Source organism: Micromys minutus, assembly GCF_963924665.1.
Source record: "Micromys minutus genome assembly, chromosome: 10".
NCBI lineage: Eukaryota > Metazoa > Chordata > Mammalia > Rodentia > Muridae > Micromys > Micromys minutus.
This window is the reverse complement of record NC_137979.1, coordinates 52,473,421-52,489,889: the sequence shown is the minus strand read 5'-3', so window position 1 is coordinate 52,489,889 and position 16,469 is coordinate 52,473,421. Positions and strand designations below refer to the sequence as shown.

Below are 16,469 nucleotides of genomic sequence, written 5' to 3'. Positions count from 1 at the left end.
TGGCTTTGTCAGTGCTCTTGAAGATTTGTCATGAGATGTAGTCCAGAGGCAGGGCCTCTAGCGCAGGCCTCCGCTGTGCCCCACCATCCCCTACCGTGCCATAACCGTTGCCGGCAGAGCACCCACCCTCTTCTCATGGGGAGTCAGGCTGACATCTTGCTGGTTTCTGCCTGTAATGAGGAACATGTGGTGTCTTCCTTTGGCTGCCCTGTGCTTCACCTGCTTTGTTGATTCTTCTCTGTGAGGAAGCAACCGCTGACCTGACCCATGTGACCCGTGTCAGCTTGACAGCCGACCCTGCGCCTCTGGTGGGAGCAGACTTCCCTCTAGGCTAGGGAAGGTGATGTCAGCTCTTCAGAACTGCCCAGTTTGCCTGCATCCTCTCCTTCCTCCCCACATCACAGTCCCTGTATCCCGGGACATCAGTTGTCAGGTTCTCATCAGACCCAAGCAGATCAGAGGGAGAGCTGTGCACTACACAGAGAACTTGGAAAACTCTGCCGGAATGGCTTCCTCACATTCAGAAAGCAAGTGAAAACTAGCACGGTGGCACACTATGTTAATCCTAACACTCGAGGCTGAGCTAGGGGGCTGGAGAGATGGCTCAGTGGTTAAGAACCGATTGCTCTTCCAGAGGTCCTGAGTTCAATTCCCAGCAACCACATGGTGGCTACGCTGACAAACCTTATTTCAAAAAACCGAAACCAAACAAACACCAAAACCATAGTGGCTGGAGGTTAATTTAATAACTGCCAGGCTCCAGGGAACCAGAGAGCTGGACATGCATAGGCCTGTACACATGTCATTGACTTTGACAGGCATTTGAACAAAGTGCATGGGTTCAGGACTCCTCAAATCTGCTTGGCCTGCCTGAAGCAGGTAGGGCCATACTCTGCATGTCTGGTGGTCAGTCACCAATCACTGTGAAACTAACAGCCCCAGAGGTGGTTGCTTCCAACAATAGTCACTTTATTTTCCTCACAAATTGGTAATTTCACCTGGGGTAGCAGGTGAGGACTTCTGGTTGCTCTGTACAGGGTGACTTTGGGGAGGCTGCTCTGGAGACTGGAGGATGATCCACTGTGTGATGGTTTGAATAAGTCTGACCCTCACTGTCTCATGTGTGGCCCACGGGGAGTGGCACTAGTAGGAGGTGTGGCCTTGTTGTAGGAAATGTGTCACTGTGGAGGCGGGCTTTGAAGTCTCCTGTGCTCAAGCTCTGCACAGGGTGGCTCACAGTCTCCTGCTGCCTGGGGATCAAGACGTAGAACTCTGAGCACCTTCTCCAGCACCATGTCTGCCTGCATGCTACCTTTGCTTCCACCATGATGATAATGGACAGAACCTCTGAAGCTGTAAGCCAGCCCCAGTTAAATGTTGTCCTTTTCAAGAGTTGCTGTGATCATAGTGTCTCTTCACAGCAGTGAGGCCCTAAGACAACTGCCAAGGGGAAGTGCCCTCTCTTGGAGGACAGACAGATGCCGATTGTTGAGTGGAGTTGAGCCAGACTGAAAGCGGGAGGCCTCCGCTCTTCCTTCAGGCAAGAATCCCCAGGGATGGATGGTACAGCAGGTGTACTGTGCTCTTCAGGACAGTCAGGGAAAGGAGAAGGGCGTGGCTTTGCCCTTCCCAAGGGGAAGCATGTTAGGCAGGAAATGAACTCTGCCATGGTGCTCTGAACCGCTGATTGGAAAGCCAGCAGATGCTGTGCTAACTTCAGATTAGTTTTGTGATTTGAGCAAATGTTCCCCATCCTCTGAAATACTACCATGATTCCAAGATCAGAAAACAGTTGTTTTCCCCAGTGTCTCTGCTGCCCTCACGCACTTCCAGACCGGCAAGTGCCCTGTGCATCATTTGCTTTTCATTTTACTCAGAGTTGAGGGCATACGGATGTTCTTTGACCATTGCTGGCCCATTCACAAATACTTTCTAGAAATTGCTCTGCGTTCATTTATAGAATTCACTCTCACCTTTTTAAGCAGATGCAGAAATGTTGATGTGTGGATGTTCTATAGTTTAAGGTTTTCTATTTTATATTTTGCAATTTCTGGAGGTGCCAGGATGTGTGTGCGTGCTTTTGTGTTGTTGGGGCGTCTTCTGGAATCAGGATTAGTAGGTCAGCAGGTGAATGTCCATGTGCTTTGGTTAGAGACCGCCAAGCTCTGCTGTGTCCTCTGTGTCAAAAGGAAGCTGCGGATTCTGCCCGCCCTGGAGCTGGCAGCGGGGGACCTGCCAGGGCAGCAGTGTGTGCCCATCCTCCAGGCGTGCGGCTGCGGCACTCCGGGTATTGTGGGTACTTCACTTTCTTTTCATGGGAGGACTGGGGGAATGTGAGACACTGTAGGCTGCTCCAGAATGGAGCTCTGTCGTTGTCACTAGGGGTTGTGGATTCTATTTTTGTCCTAGTATCTGGGAGCTGGATTACAGGACAGTGCCACCTATGTTTCAGCGAGAATGATATGAAGAAGAATTAGTTAGAAAGCAGGAACCCTGAGGTTGGCAGAGTTTCCCAAGGCTTCCCTTTTTCCTCTTCAAACTGGAAACCGGAAACGGAAAAATGCTTATTATAAGTAAAAAAAAAAAAAAAGAAGCAATATGTTCAATTTAAAAATAAAAATTTAAAGGACACAGGAATGCCAAGAAAAACCGGGAAGGAAAAGAGTACTCTTGATTTTAAAACTTTTTAACATGTATTTGGTGTGTATACATGTGTGAGTACACATGTGTGATGCCCATGCCATGGAAGTAGGAGGATGACTTCCAGGAGGCGGTTCTCTTTTTACACTATGTATCCTGGGGATTAAACTCAAGTCACAGCTGGCCGTGGTGACACACAGCTTTAATCCCAGCACTGGGGAGGCAGAGGCAGGTGGATCTCTGTGAGTTCAAGGCCAGTCTGGTCTACAGAGTGAGTTCCAAGACAGCCATGGCCACAAACAAACACTCATTGGGCTTAGCAGAAAGCACCTTTACCCTCTGAGTCATCTCACTGGCCTAAGAATAGTCTTTTTAATAAATGTGGGAACAGCTAACTATTCATGCAGAAGAAGGACATTGAACCCGAGCCTCACACTCCATGCAGAATTAGCTCATGTGATCAAGCCTCACATTCCATGCAAAATTAGATTGTGTGATCACAGACCTCAAAGTAAACACTAAGCTATAAGCCTCTAACAGAAGTAAATCTTAGACCGAGTTAGGGGAGACCTCCTGATCAGGGGTATGGGTGTACCTCAGGAACAATGGCACACGGGAGACTGATAGAATATGAGTTCGAGGCTGCCTAAAAGAACATGAGGAAGCAAAAAGAGAAAAATCAAAGCTCCAACAAAGACAGCATAAGCAAACAGTCAAAAGAAAAGTAAACTGGGTCCACCTAAAATCAAGCCTTTGGTGCCATAAACAGTGCCATAGAGAACATTGAGAGAGGGCTAGGCAGAGGGCGGTGGGTAGAGGTTCCTGCTACTAACCCTATGCCCTGAGTCCCTACCCAGAACCCATCTGGTGGAGAAAACCCACTCCCACACACTAAAGAAAACAAAATGTAATAAAAGCTAAATTTCAAGTTATAAACATTAGGGGCTGGAGAGATGGAAGAGATCTTCCAAAGGTCCTGAGTTCAAGTCCCAGCAACCACATGATGGCTCACAATCATCTGTAATGGGATTGATGCCCTTTTCTGGTGTATCTGAAGACAGCTATAGTGTATTCACATACGTAAAATAAGTAATTTTTTAAAAAAAGAAAAAGAAAAAATGGTGAAAGCAAAAAGAAGTAGGTAAATGCATAGAGAGATGGCCCACTCAGTAAGTGTCTGCTTTAGGAGGACCTGAGTTTGGATTCCCCAGTACCCATGCACAGTCAGATGACATTCATCTGAAACCCCTGAGCTAGACAGGCAGATCCCTGCTGTTCAGTGGCCAGACAGCTTAGTTTGGTCAATAAGGTCAAGTTCTGTAAGACCCTGTCAAGAAGATGGGCTGAGACTAGAGAGAGCTCAGCAGTCACAAATACGTACTGCTTTTGCAGAGGACCAATTTGGGTTCCAGCACGTGTATCAGGCAGAGTGCAGCAGTCTAAATCCCAGCTCCGGGGATCTCGGGCACTTCCTTGACTTTAGTCAGTAACTGCACACATGTACTTACCCACCCCACCCCCACGACATGAAAAGAGAACTATAAACTGGTAAGGTAGAGAAGAGATCAAGATTCCCATATTTGACCTCTAGGCTCCATATATACTCATATATCTGCACATATATGTTCATCATACATACACCACACACAAAGGAAAAACGCAAGTGTAAAGGTGACTGGAGTGAAAGCTCAGTAGGTAAGGGCTTGCTAACATGATGGTATGCATTTAACTCCCAGATAAAAAAAGGAGATGTGATGGGTGTGTGCTTGTGAGCCCAGCACTGAGAAGATAGAGACAGGTGGATTCTGAGCTCACTGATGGCCAAACGGGACTACTCGGTGTATGTCCCATTGTCCCAGATCCCCGTCTCCAAAAACAAGATGGGCAGCCTAAAGGACAACATCCAGACTAGGTCTCTGGCCTTCATACACACATGCCTACAGACAAACAGGACGGGTCAGGAGACTGAGCGATGACTCAGCAGCTAAGGATAATGGCTGCTCTTCCAGAGGACCTGGCTTCAAGTCACAGCGCCCACGTGGTGGTTCACATCTTTCTGTAACTCCAGTCCCTCTTCTGGCCTATACAGGTACCAGACATGCACATAGTGCACAGGCATATATTTAGGCAAAATATCCATACGCAGAAATATAATGTTTTAAAATGGGTCAAGGATCTGGATAGACATTGCAAAGAAAAACTATGCTGGCTGAATATATGGCTCAGTACAGAGTGCATGCTACTCTTGCAGAGGACAAAGTTAAATTCCCAGCACTAACAACTACTTGTAACTCCAGCTCTAGGGGAATCCAGCACCTTTGGCTTTTTATGGTTCTGGCCTCTTTGGGCAGCTGCATTCAAAAACATATACCTAGGGCTGAGAGATGGCTCAGTGGTTAAGAGCACTGGCTGCTCTTCTTGAGGTCCTGAGTTCAAATCCGAGCAACCACATGATAGCTCACAACCATCTGTAATGAGATCTGATACCCTCTTTTGGTGTGTCAGAAGGCAGCGACAGTGTACTTATATATAATAAATAAAATAAATCTTTTAAAAAGAAAACAACATGTACCTAAGCAGGCATGTTACACACATACACACAGAGTTTTTAAAAAAATAACAGAAATCTTGTTCCAGAACAGCCAGGACCATTACACAGAGTAACCCTGTCTAGAGGATGGAAGGGCAATCTTAAAAATATATTGCTCCATTGGTCAGCACGGTGCTACAGAAGCAGCAGAGCCAGACGGTCCATCTTCAGCTGCAGAATGAATCCAAGGCTAGCCTGGACTACAGGAGACTCTGTCTTATAAAACCATTTTTGGGGGAAGTTGAAAGGGAGCCAGACATAGTCTGACTGTATAGCCAGGGCTGACCTGGAACTTACTATAAACTTATCACGAGGATCTGCCTGCCTCTGCCTCCCAAATGCTATTACTATTATTATTTAATCATTGGAACACTGGAAAAGGACTGGGCTGGCGATGCATGTCTGTAACCCTAGCTCTCGGGGAGCTGAAGTGGGATTGCCAGTTTGAAATCATCTGTGGCTACAGAGTGAGACCGTGTCTTTGGAAGGAGAGATTGGGCTTAAAGAAAACATAATGAAAAATGTTTCTCTCTGGGAAGAGAGATCATGCGGGTGTTCTGTAATGAGTATGCATTGTTTTAAAATCTGGGGAACAAGAACACAAGCATGAAGAAAGTGTCCTGCTGTGTCTGTTCCTCAACCAGGCCATCATAGCAGCCACCTTGACACAGCAGCTATGCGTGACCAAGCTCAGGAGCAGTTGCTTTAATCTGTCTTTAGCAGAAAGGCATCCCTGGCCTCCCACAGAACTGAGTCTGTCCATGATGCATTGGGCATAAGCTCATTTTAAATACAATATTCCCCAGGAGCTAGGCAGACAGTCTCGATGGCCTTGTTTCAGCTCCGGAACATTAGCTCCCCCAAACATTGTCTTTTGAAGCGTGTTTGGTTACCCTTCCTAACCGTGCGGAGGGAGGAGGTCTCACGATGAGTATTCTCCTCACATTTCTCGAGCGATATTAGGAAGTGTATTCACATTTATTCTTCAGCTTAACATTTTTATGACAGTCATTGGGAATGCATTAAAGCAGCCTGCAGAGTCCAGGTCTTGTTCGTAAAACCCTTTTGATGCACTGTCTGTGTTCTGCAGCTCTGGTGTTTGTCTTTGTTCCCTGTGCAGAGCCTGCCTTAGATACAGGAACTGGTGAAAGGAAAAGCAGCCTGCTTGTCAGTTCCTTGAGACTTTTTACTGCATCATATGCCACTGGCTTGGACGTCATTGTGAAACAGTCTTTGTTTTGTGCTGCTTTGAGTGTGTGTGTGCGTGTGTATGTGTGTGTGTGTGTGTGTGTGTGTGTGTGATTTGTTTCCTGTAAAAACGAGCTTTTTAAAGAAAGACCAATAAAGGTTGCATACACTCTCCTGAGAAAGGAAGAGGCGGCCTTTTTTTCTGTGTCGCCTACAGGACTAAAGATGACGAGAGTCTGACGTGGGTAGTGGTTTGGCAGCTCCCGAGTAGCCTGGGGTCATTTTCTTCAGATAGGTGGTGTTTCTTCAGAAGTCTGGCAGATAGTCTGGGGTTTAAGGAGTCCTGTACTGGTTACCCTTGGCCTGAGATGATAGTGCACAGTGTGTGGGGGTTAGGCGGGTAAGCACAAAAACATGTCCACACACATGTATGCATGCACATGTATGCATGCTTGTAGCATGAGAAATTGCCAATGCCAGCTTCTGTCCTTTCATCCAGAACTTGGTGGTGAAAATGTCTTAGTTAATGTACAGGACATGACAGCACCAGGGAAACACACATAGAATGTTGTAAGTTGGGAAGAGTCACCTCTTCTGAAATGGAAAATTTAATGTGTATCAATTTTAAACAAAGGTGTTAATTTTTAACAGATGTGTATGTGCAGGTGTCTGTGTAAGTGGATGTCTTGTGTGTCAGTGCCTATGGAGGTTAGAAAGGGGTGTCACTGGTGTTGATGGTGGTTCTGAGCCACCAGTGGGTGCCAAAGACTAAAGTGTGTCCTCTGGAGGGCAATAGTGTTCTTAACCACTGAGCTGCCCCGCTCCATCCTGTTTGTTCTTAATAAGTCACTGACATCCTTGACATTCGTAAGGAAGGCCATGGAAATCATCTAGATTTGAAGGAGTCTAGAACATGTCCTAGACACTGATGTGTTACTGGGAAATGGAACATCTATAACACGGCATGGGGGCGGAACCGTCCGCTGGCTTTGCATCAGATTCAACGTACAGCTCACATAGGTCAGACCCTAAGTCCAGGCTTTAGATCTGTTATGTGACGTAAGCCATAGGGTTCACACAGCAGGCAGACTTTCAAGGTTGGATTCTTGGCACCTGGTGACCAGTGTGCCATGCTGTTGGCCTGGGTACATAGCCAGGTGGACCAGTTGGCTACACAGAGCAGGTCATGGTGGCTCATATGCACAAGCACAAGGCATGAAGGAGAGTGGATGGTGTATAGTCGTAACATGTGGAGCCCAGATGTGTTTACATAGACCACAAGGGAAAGTGAGCAGTCATTAGGCTTCTGCTGCATTTCTAGATCTTTTGATCTTTCCTTTTGTTTGCTTGCTTTTCTATATAAGGCACCTAATCTAATTCAGATGCCTCCACAAGCGTCTGCTGCCTGCCCTCCCTCATAACAGAGTAAGCAGGGAGCCAGAATCAGGCTTCAGTCACGAACCAGGGATTATTCCTTCCTCAGATGGAAGCAGGGTTCCCCTGTTTCTGAGGTATTGTGACGCTCAGGAGTGATCTCCAGGAGTCTGTTATTGGCCCATGTGTGTCAATGGTCAGCAGCACCAGTGCTCCCTGCCACCCTTGTAAGTACTGAGCCCACCAGCACGTGCTCGCCACCAAACCTCAGTCCCCTCAGAGCTGCTGCTGCTGCTGCTCCTCCTCCTCCTCCTCCATGCCCACCTCTGACCCACGATAGGCCAAATTTCAAGTCTGGCAGCTCACCCAGGAAGTTAGAGACAGGTTTGCTCACCCACTGGTCACAACAGATGTTTCAGACAGATTGTGTGTGGGTAGAGTGATGGGCATTAGAGTGTTTGTTGGGCTGGGGTTGAGGCAAACATCTGTCCTGAGAGCCATGTTTTCATCCAGCACTGTGGTTCGTACCCTCCTCTCCATCACTTGCTGAGAAAGAAGGGTTTCGGAAACTCCTGACTCTGCTGAGTTTTGTATCTCAGAGGCACAGCAATGCAAATGTCAGTGTGTGTAAGCACCTCAAGAATATCTTGCCTTTGCAGGTATCAGGCTGAACTTGAGACCTGGCCTCTGGGATGAGGATGGACTTGACAGTTGCAGGCCTAAGCCTTAACTGGGAGAAAGATAAGCAGCCTGTGACAGGGAACTCTCAGACATGGAGTTAGTTGGGGGCAGGGGGGTGGGCAGGGCAGGTTATCTGAGCTAGGGCTGTCGGTGTTAGCTGCATCTCAGGAGGATGGGCAGAAGCAGAAAGGCGACAGAGAAGGTGCAGCTGTAACAGCTGATTTGTTTCCCCTCTTCTTGCTCGCCAGCGCGTTGTGGGATTTGTATTTGCAGAGAAGAAAGACAAGTCACGCGCTCGATTCTACAGGGGGACCTTCGGAGGCTTTATGGAAATAAGCACCTGTCTGAGTCTCCAGTCTTCTGACAGCTAATTTCAGTCTCTTTTCTTTCCCCAGTTGCCAGAGGCCCCACCCTCTGAGGAGGAAGAACAGGAAGCCTGGGTGAACGCCTTGGTTGGAAGAATATTTTGGGATTTCTTGGGCGAGAAATACTGGTCTGATGTGGTGTCAAAGAAAATCCAGATGAAACTCAGCAAAATTAAGGTATCAATTTTTACACCAGTGTCCTCTGATCCCCCACCTTCACCTCTGGATATTCTGTCCCTTAGGTCTTAAATGAAAACACACTTTGGTCTAAGGTACCACACATCTGGCCTGGATCACAGACTGGCCGTGATTTGTGACTAAGTATCTAGAGACTGAGTCAGCTGTGCTGGTTGCTTTTTCTACTGTTGCTATGTCATTACCCTCCCTAGGTGGTCCTTCGGAGCTTGTTTAGGAGAAAGGAGCTCTGTAGCTCATCTGTGTCTGAGTTGGAGACAGCTCATACTCAGCCTAGCTTCAGGGTGGGCCAAGCCACATGGAAATTTTGATGTCTCTCTATGTTGGGCTCTCTCTGCTGAAGAAACACTCCTGATGCTAACTAACCCAGTCCGCTTGGAAGTGTGTTTAACATGCCTAAAGATTCCTCATGACTGTCATTGAAGGACATGCTTGCCAACCAGAGACCTGTAGAGGTTCCTGAAAAGCAAGTCTTTGGCCTGCTCAAGGTCCAGCCAGGGAGAACACTTTGGCCACCAAGTCAGAGTCCTGTGATCAGGAGCTTATGTCAGGTGTTCTTTTAGGCCATAGATTCCTCTGAGAAGCAGAAACTTGTGAATCCTTTTCCTAGAAGAATGTGTGTGCTAATGTAAAACTTTGCACAGACTCTCAGGGAACTCAAGGCCTCCCGGTCAGGAAAACTTCAGACTAAGGTAAACTTAGGTTTGAAGTAAGATATGGACACAAAGTGGCTTCACCTGGATTTTGGTCCTTCCTCTGGTCAAAACAGAATTTGTTTTGGGGCTTAGTTGATCTATGACAAGCTCTATATGCCTTCTCCAGACCAGCTCTCTGGTAAAGAAGAGAGGCTGCCTTCTGACCTGAAGAAATTTTAGAGCAGGGCTTTGGGAGGACCCTTTGACAAGTGTCAACCAGTTAGTGTCTTCAAGATAGGTTGTGTTGACCTGGCTTCTGCTCACCATCATGAAGTGTCCCTCTTTCTTGGGGAATGAGATGTCAGCAGCTACCCAAAGGGTACTTGACCTCTTTGTCACCTTGGGAAGTCTCCAGTCAAGGTAAATAAGAGGGGTTATCCCTGTTCAGTTCTCAGACACTGGAGGGCTGTGCTTCCCTGGAGCAAAAAGGGAACAGGGTATGCCTGCATTCCAGATGGACTCTCACCAGTTCCAGGGCATGAACTTTCGAACTAGGAGTGGGAGGTTCTGGGGCCTCGTCCCCTGGGGAAGTGATAACGGTTCCCTCAGTCTGGAGGAAGTCTAGGGAAGTCTTCTGCTTCCATTGCTCATGAAAGTCCTTGCTTAAGTTCTTCTGCCTTTTCTGGTCAGAAGGACTGAAGGTTAGCAAGTGGTTGAAGTCCAGTAGTCCCCAGGCCAAGCTTGGTGGCTTTGTCAGTCTCTCACTGCTCCTCCTCTTATCCACACCCACTTGTGATCTGCTGCACTGTGGTGTGCCCTGGAGACAGAGGAGACCTCAGGAGCAAAGGGCAGAAGGATAACCATGTTCCTCCACAGGCAGTCTCTCGGTCAGTCGCGTACAATGGTTCAAGTGAGCCAGAGGTGCATCTGATATCCAGACGTGGGTTTAAAGCAAGCGGCGCTTCTGCCCTAACAACAAGTAAAGTCTTCGCCTTGGCCCCTGCTGCTCATATATATCATTGAGATGCTCATGCCCTTCAGCAGATGCCGTCATTGCACACAGCCTGATGCTCCTCCACAAACAAGACTGTATCTCATACACCTGACGGTTTGGGCCCCAGTTGAGTTTGCTTAGGGGGAGTAAGGAACGTGGTCCCTGAGGAGAGGTTAGTTGTGATGTGCCAGCTTCCTGGGGTTAAGTAGACCCAGAAGGCTTTGCTGGCCAGCTTATCCCCAACAGTCACTGGCAACTAGAGACTACTCACCATGCTGCCTACTCAGTGTGTAGGCAAACAAAAAGCACTGTGGTAAGTGTGTAAGGTGTGGCATACTTGCCCAGCCAAGTGACATTTTGTAGATTGATAGAAATGTCACCCATATTCACATTGATGCTTGGGGGGGAGGGAGGGTATCTAAGACAAGGAGCATCTATGCAGACAAGTGTGACTGAGGGCTGAACATAGTAACTCAGGTGATACCCTGTTTGCCTACCATGCAGGAAGCCCTGGGTTCATTCATGGTGGCACCCACATGGCCATGGCCCCGAATGCACAGTATTCGAAAGGTAGTGCCAAGAAACTGAGATACTCAAGGCTGTCCTTAGCTATTGAGTGAGTCCGAGCCCAGCCTAGGCTACATGAGAACCTGTCTTAAACAACAGTGGTTGGATGCCATGTTCATGGGTGCCTGTAAAAAAGCAGAGGTGAAGTTCTCCACCTGGCGAACCCTGACAGATCCCACTTTCTGCTGAGAGCCTGCTACAGAGATCTGCTGTGTAGACAGCAGAGTCACCCGAGCAGGTTATAACTTAGACAGTTCTGAAAGGAAAGGACTTATAAACATAAAGCTGTGTCAAAGCCCGGTGTGGTGGTGTGTGGCTGTCATCTCAGCACCTAGGAGGCTGAAGCAGGAGGAGCATCATAAACTCAAAGCCAGGCTGGGCTACACAGTGAGACCCTGCGGGGGTGGGAGGAGAGGCAGACAGACAGACGGACAGACAAAAAGGCTACAGCAATGGGGGAGTTTGATGCTGATAGAAAACATTACAGTGCAGACTCCAGTGTGGTGGGAAGCTAGTACTCAAAGGTGATAGTCCAGCTCAGGGAACGTATCGGTTAGTTGCTGGATGAATAGGCGGGGTAACCAGCCATTTGGAAAAAAGTACTAACCCCTACTTCAGATCTTAAGCTAAGCTGCATAAGGTGGCACGTGCCTTTAGATCCAACACTGGGTGACACAGACAGACAGGTCTTTCTGAGTTCAGTCCAACCACAGTTACATTGAGATCCTGGGGGTGGGGGTGGGGGTGGGGATCCCTTACCCTAAAATAACAAATGACCTGAAGATTAAGCAAATCCAGCCTGGCAGTGGTGGTGGGCCCAGCTCTCTAAAGGTGGAGGCAGACAGAAGTCTTGAGTTTAAGGACAGCCAAAGCTACACAGAGAAACACTATGGAGGGGGCATAGGAATGGAGGGGGGGTGCAAATCCAGCCAGAGGAAGTATAGTAAGGCCATGGTATGATCTTGGGGTAACTTGGCGGTTCTGAAAAGGACAGCAGTACTTTGATGTTATTCTTCTCTATGGTGTTAGTCAGATCCAGCAGGGACCAGATAGCACACTCAGAAGAATAGCCAGAAGAGTGCAGAAAGCCAAGGCAAGACTGCAGTCTGCCTGGGTCAGCAGAGGTGAGGAGCTGTGGCCCTCCCTGAAGGGGCAACGGTGGCGAGCAATTTACCAGTCATCTGGCAAGAGACCTGTGAGGGTAGAGCTGCCTGTCTAGGAGCTCTGGCCTTCCCTGGAGTGTGAGGACAGATGCCAATGTTTCTCCCTGTACTTTCTCTCCCCTGGCCACTGGTGAACACGGATGACCTTACACACCCTGAAACTAGAGAGACCTTGGACATAGGCTTCCCAGGCAAAGTCCTCATAGACCTGCCTTTGCGGAGCCGGCAGAGCATGGGAGGAAGATGGAAATAGCCAGCCCTACGACAGGGGGATGCAGATTTGGGTGTTAGGCTTTAGTTTTGGTTTTCCCATTTATTTCTAATCCTGTGGTAAATTTGCCTGTCTGAAATGTAATAGTCTCTTACCCTCCGTTCCTCTCGAGTCCTCCTGGCCACTAGCAGGTGTCAGGCCAATTGCCACTCTTTATAGATGCCTCTTCACCTCCTCGGCCACAGCCATCACTGACAAAGTCCACACCAAGCCCCAGCTCCTGCTCTATGAGATTATAGCATCTGTCTGTCTGTTTCTGCCTCTCTGGTCTGAACATAAAGATGTGACCCAACACGAAACTTCTCTCTCCTCAGACAATGCCTGGAGCTCTGTTGACGTTAGTGTGTTACCAGCTTCCTGGGGTCTCATTCACTGTTTGTTTCTTTTCTGCAGCTCCCCTACTTTATGAATGAACTAACACTGACAGAGCTTGACATGGGTGTGGCTGTGCCAAAAATCCTTCAGGCCTTCAAGCCTTATGTTGATCACCAAGGTAACTCTTAGTTGACTGGAGGACTTGGGGGGTGGTAAATGCTTCTCAGCTGTAGCTTTCACACCTAGGCTTGTGCTCAGAAAGAAGCCAAGTCCTAACCTCGCTGTTCATGTGAACTGTGGTTTTTGTTCTTATTCTTTGTTACGTTTCTTAATTTGTGGGGGTGAGGGTGGGGTGGGAAGAGGGGGAGAGATTGGGGAGCTGGCAGAGATGTTCGTGCTGAGGTCAGAGCTCAACTCTATGGAGTCAGTTCTCTTCCTTACCTTTAAATGGGTTTCAGGGCTTGAACCTAGACCATTCATCTTGCACTGCAAGAACGTTTACCCACTGAGCCATCTCTCCAGCCATTTTTGGTTTGCTTTGATTTTGTTGTTGTTTCATTGTTGCTGTGGAGTCTTGCTGTGTGTCCTCAGGCTGCTCTTAGACCTTGCTCTGTTGCCCAGTCTGTCTTTGGACTCATGATCTTCCTGCCTCAGCCTCCCTAGCACAGACAAGTGCCACCACATCCTGCAAGTGACTTTTGTCTGTAACAGTCACGGCAGGAAACTGAATGGTAATAGATCTAGGTTCCTTCTAGCTCCTCCTCTTAGTCTGTTACAGGGGCTTTTCCAGACCCTAGACACTCTCAAGTCAGTTGCTGGGGCCCAAGTTTTTATGTGACTTGTAGCCCTTGCCAGGGTATGAGGCAGTGGGCTAGGTTTCAGCTGCACTGTCCTCTCGTGGGCACCAGTTGCTCATCTGTCCTGGCCCTGATTCCCTGAGAGACACTGCTCTGCTCAGCCCCAGCCTCACCTGCCTCATCCTGTATGCTGTAAAATCTTTGACCTTCCTGTCTTACGTCTTTATAATCCTTACACTCCTGTGGGTCTGGAGGATTTGAAAGATGAAGACATATTTGAAGGCAGTATTCCTAGAGCAAACCTGTCTGCTGGAGCACAGCACTTGGACTTGAGGTTTTAGGCTTGCCATGGTCACAATATTTATGCCTAATCTTGTGGCTGGAAAGAGAAAAGAATTGATCAGGTGGGAGAAAAATAAATAATGACACAGCTTTCTGTGTCTTTTATAACTTCATGTGGCTTCAAAGGGCATCAACAGGGAAGAGTTAGTATGCAGGAATTTAGTAAAAGCTGAGTGAGCCGTATGGGCAAAAGGCTGTTGGCACACAGGAAAACCCCATTAGTTCCCTCCCTCCCTCCCTCCCTCTCTCTCTCCCTCCCTCCCTCTCTCTCCCTCCCTTCTTTGAAACAGGATCTTGCTAGATAACCCAGCCAAACAAACTGCCCACTCAGCTCAGTTTCCGTAATCCCCTGTCAAGGAAACTCTTCCCCTTGAATCATGCTTAACATTATTCTGCCTAGGAGCAGAGCAGAGGGGGTAACAGCTTTTCTGGAGATGTCCATATTTTGTGCAGTTTGTAAGGTTTAGGACACTTCTATGGCCATCAGCTCACATTCAGTGAACTCACTTTTCTTCCGTTACACAATATGAAGAGAACGAGTGTTCTGTGATCACACTTAGCAGCTCTGTACCTCCCTCTAGCACACACACACACACGCACACACACACACACACACATACACACACACACACACACACACATACACACACACACACTGGTCCCTGCATGCTGAGCTCACCTGTGGCCCTGAGATCTGTCTGCACCTTGATCAATCTGAATACCGCCATGGCCAGTCAGGTCCAAAGGACGAAGCTGGAGGAGATTTAGTCTCTACAAGTAATGCACTGGTTCCGGCCTGGCACAAGATTGCTTGTTCTACATACCTGACCCCATGCAGCCTGGTGCAGCGTATTAAAAGGTGTGTCACAGCTAAGTTAGCTGTGTAGCTAGGAGCTTCGCCCCGTCAGAATACAAGTGCAGGGTCTCCCTCTGACCCATGGCCTCTCTGCTGACCTTTGCTCGATGTCTCTTCAGAAACTGGCTAGTAACAAGCAGTAAATAATCAGCTTACACAAACCTTCTGATCGCTGGGCTTTTAAGAGTAAACACTGAAGGTGCCTGTTGAGGTTTCTCACATGCTTGCAGCCTCTCCAATCTCAGCACCGCCTTTTTCTGGTTCAATAGAGATGTCTAAGGGAAGTGACACTGGGCAGGGCACAGCAGGCTCTGTCACATCCAAGTGTCCCTGTGGCTTTGAACTGTACTGAAGACATGGGACTGCATCGGTCAGGCTTTGAGGATAATTGGAGACCTAAGTCTTCTTTCCTGGTATTTTTTGAGCTGGTGGGAGACATTTCAACTCTGCAGATCAAAGCCTTGCTGCTTTTAATCCACTTGAAGCTTACTTAACTCAGTTCAGGGCAGAGAGTAGCAATCTGTCAGTTTGTATAACAGGGAGAAAATATTACCAAAGAAAGACATTAAGCCCGGGGGTTACTTGAATTTGATCAAATTAGGTTTTCCCAAGCTTTTGAAGGATGCCTGTATGACCCAAAACAGAAGTAAGCATGAAGAATGAGGTATTTTTCAATAACAGTCACATGTTCCTGCAACTATGTAACTAAGTCCAAGCTGTGTAAACAATGGAATATGCTTAAGCCAGGCTTAGGGGGCAGTCTTGTTACTAAGTGACAGAATCTCACAGGACTGCTGTCCTCTATGTGGTCCTCTAGTGACCAAAAGTCATCATGTAGTGTGTGACTCTGTGAGTTTGGGGTTTCTTGGGGATAGCCTTCCCTTTTAGGGAAATTGAAAGCAGGTGACTTGGTAGTAGTAGCACTTCTGTGAGACTCCAGTACCCCTCTGAAAAATCCTTCCCAGGGGCTGGAAAGATGGATCTGCAGTCGAGAGCACTTGCCATTCTTCTAAAGGACCCAGTCTCTAACTCCAGTTCCAGGGGATCTAGTGCCTTCTTCTGATTTCAATGAACCCTACATGCACATGGGTACACAGACATAAATGCAGACAGGCTACCCATACATAAAATAGTAAAATAGTTTTTAAAAGAAAACATTTTTAAAAAGAAAAATCTTCTGGTTCACATGGGCTCTTCGGGCTGCTTGGACTATCCTGCCTTAGGCATGCACTTTTAAAATTCTACGATAGGATCTCTGTGGCCCTGGCTGGTCTAGAACTTGTCATGTAGACCAAACTACTCTCAAACATGCAACAACCCTCTTTTCTCTGCCCGACAAGTTCTGGGATGCTGACACACTGCGCCTGGCCCAGCCTGCTGCTCTAATTTTGGCAGTGCAGATGTGGTTCCATAGTGAGAGTCGGCTAAACTCAAATCCACCATCGCAGGGAAGATAAGTTCTCAGCTTCCTCGATGCTCACATGGAGACTCTGAGA

The 16,469-nt window shown here is 47.8% G+C and overlaps 1 protein-coding gene across 2 annotated transcripts in view; it reads left to right on the top strand.

Annotated features, from left to right (window-relative positions):
• The window catches only part of TEX2 (testis expressed 2), a 104,127-nt gene that overhangs the window by 67,703 nt on the left and 19,955 nt on the right, over positions 1 to 16,469 (top strand). For both annotated transcript variants that reach the window (XM_080922529.1, XM_080922530.1), the window contains exons 6-7: positions 8,869 to 9,015; positions 13,057 to 13,156. In XM_080922529.1, the coding sequence (XP_080778655.1) occupies positions 8,869 to 9,015; positions 13,057 to 13,156 (247 nt within the window). The remainder of the gene's footprint in view (positions 1 to 8,868; positions 9,016 to 13,056; positions 13,157 to 16,469) is intronic.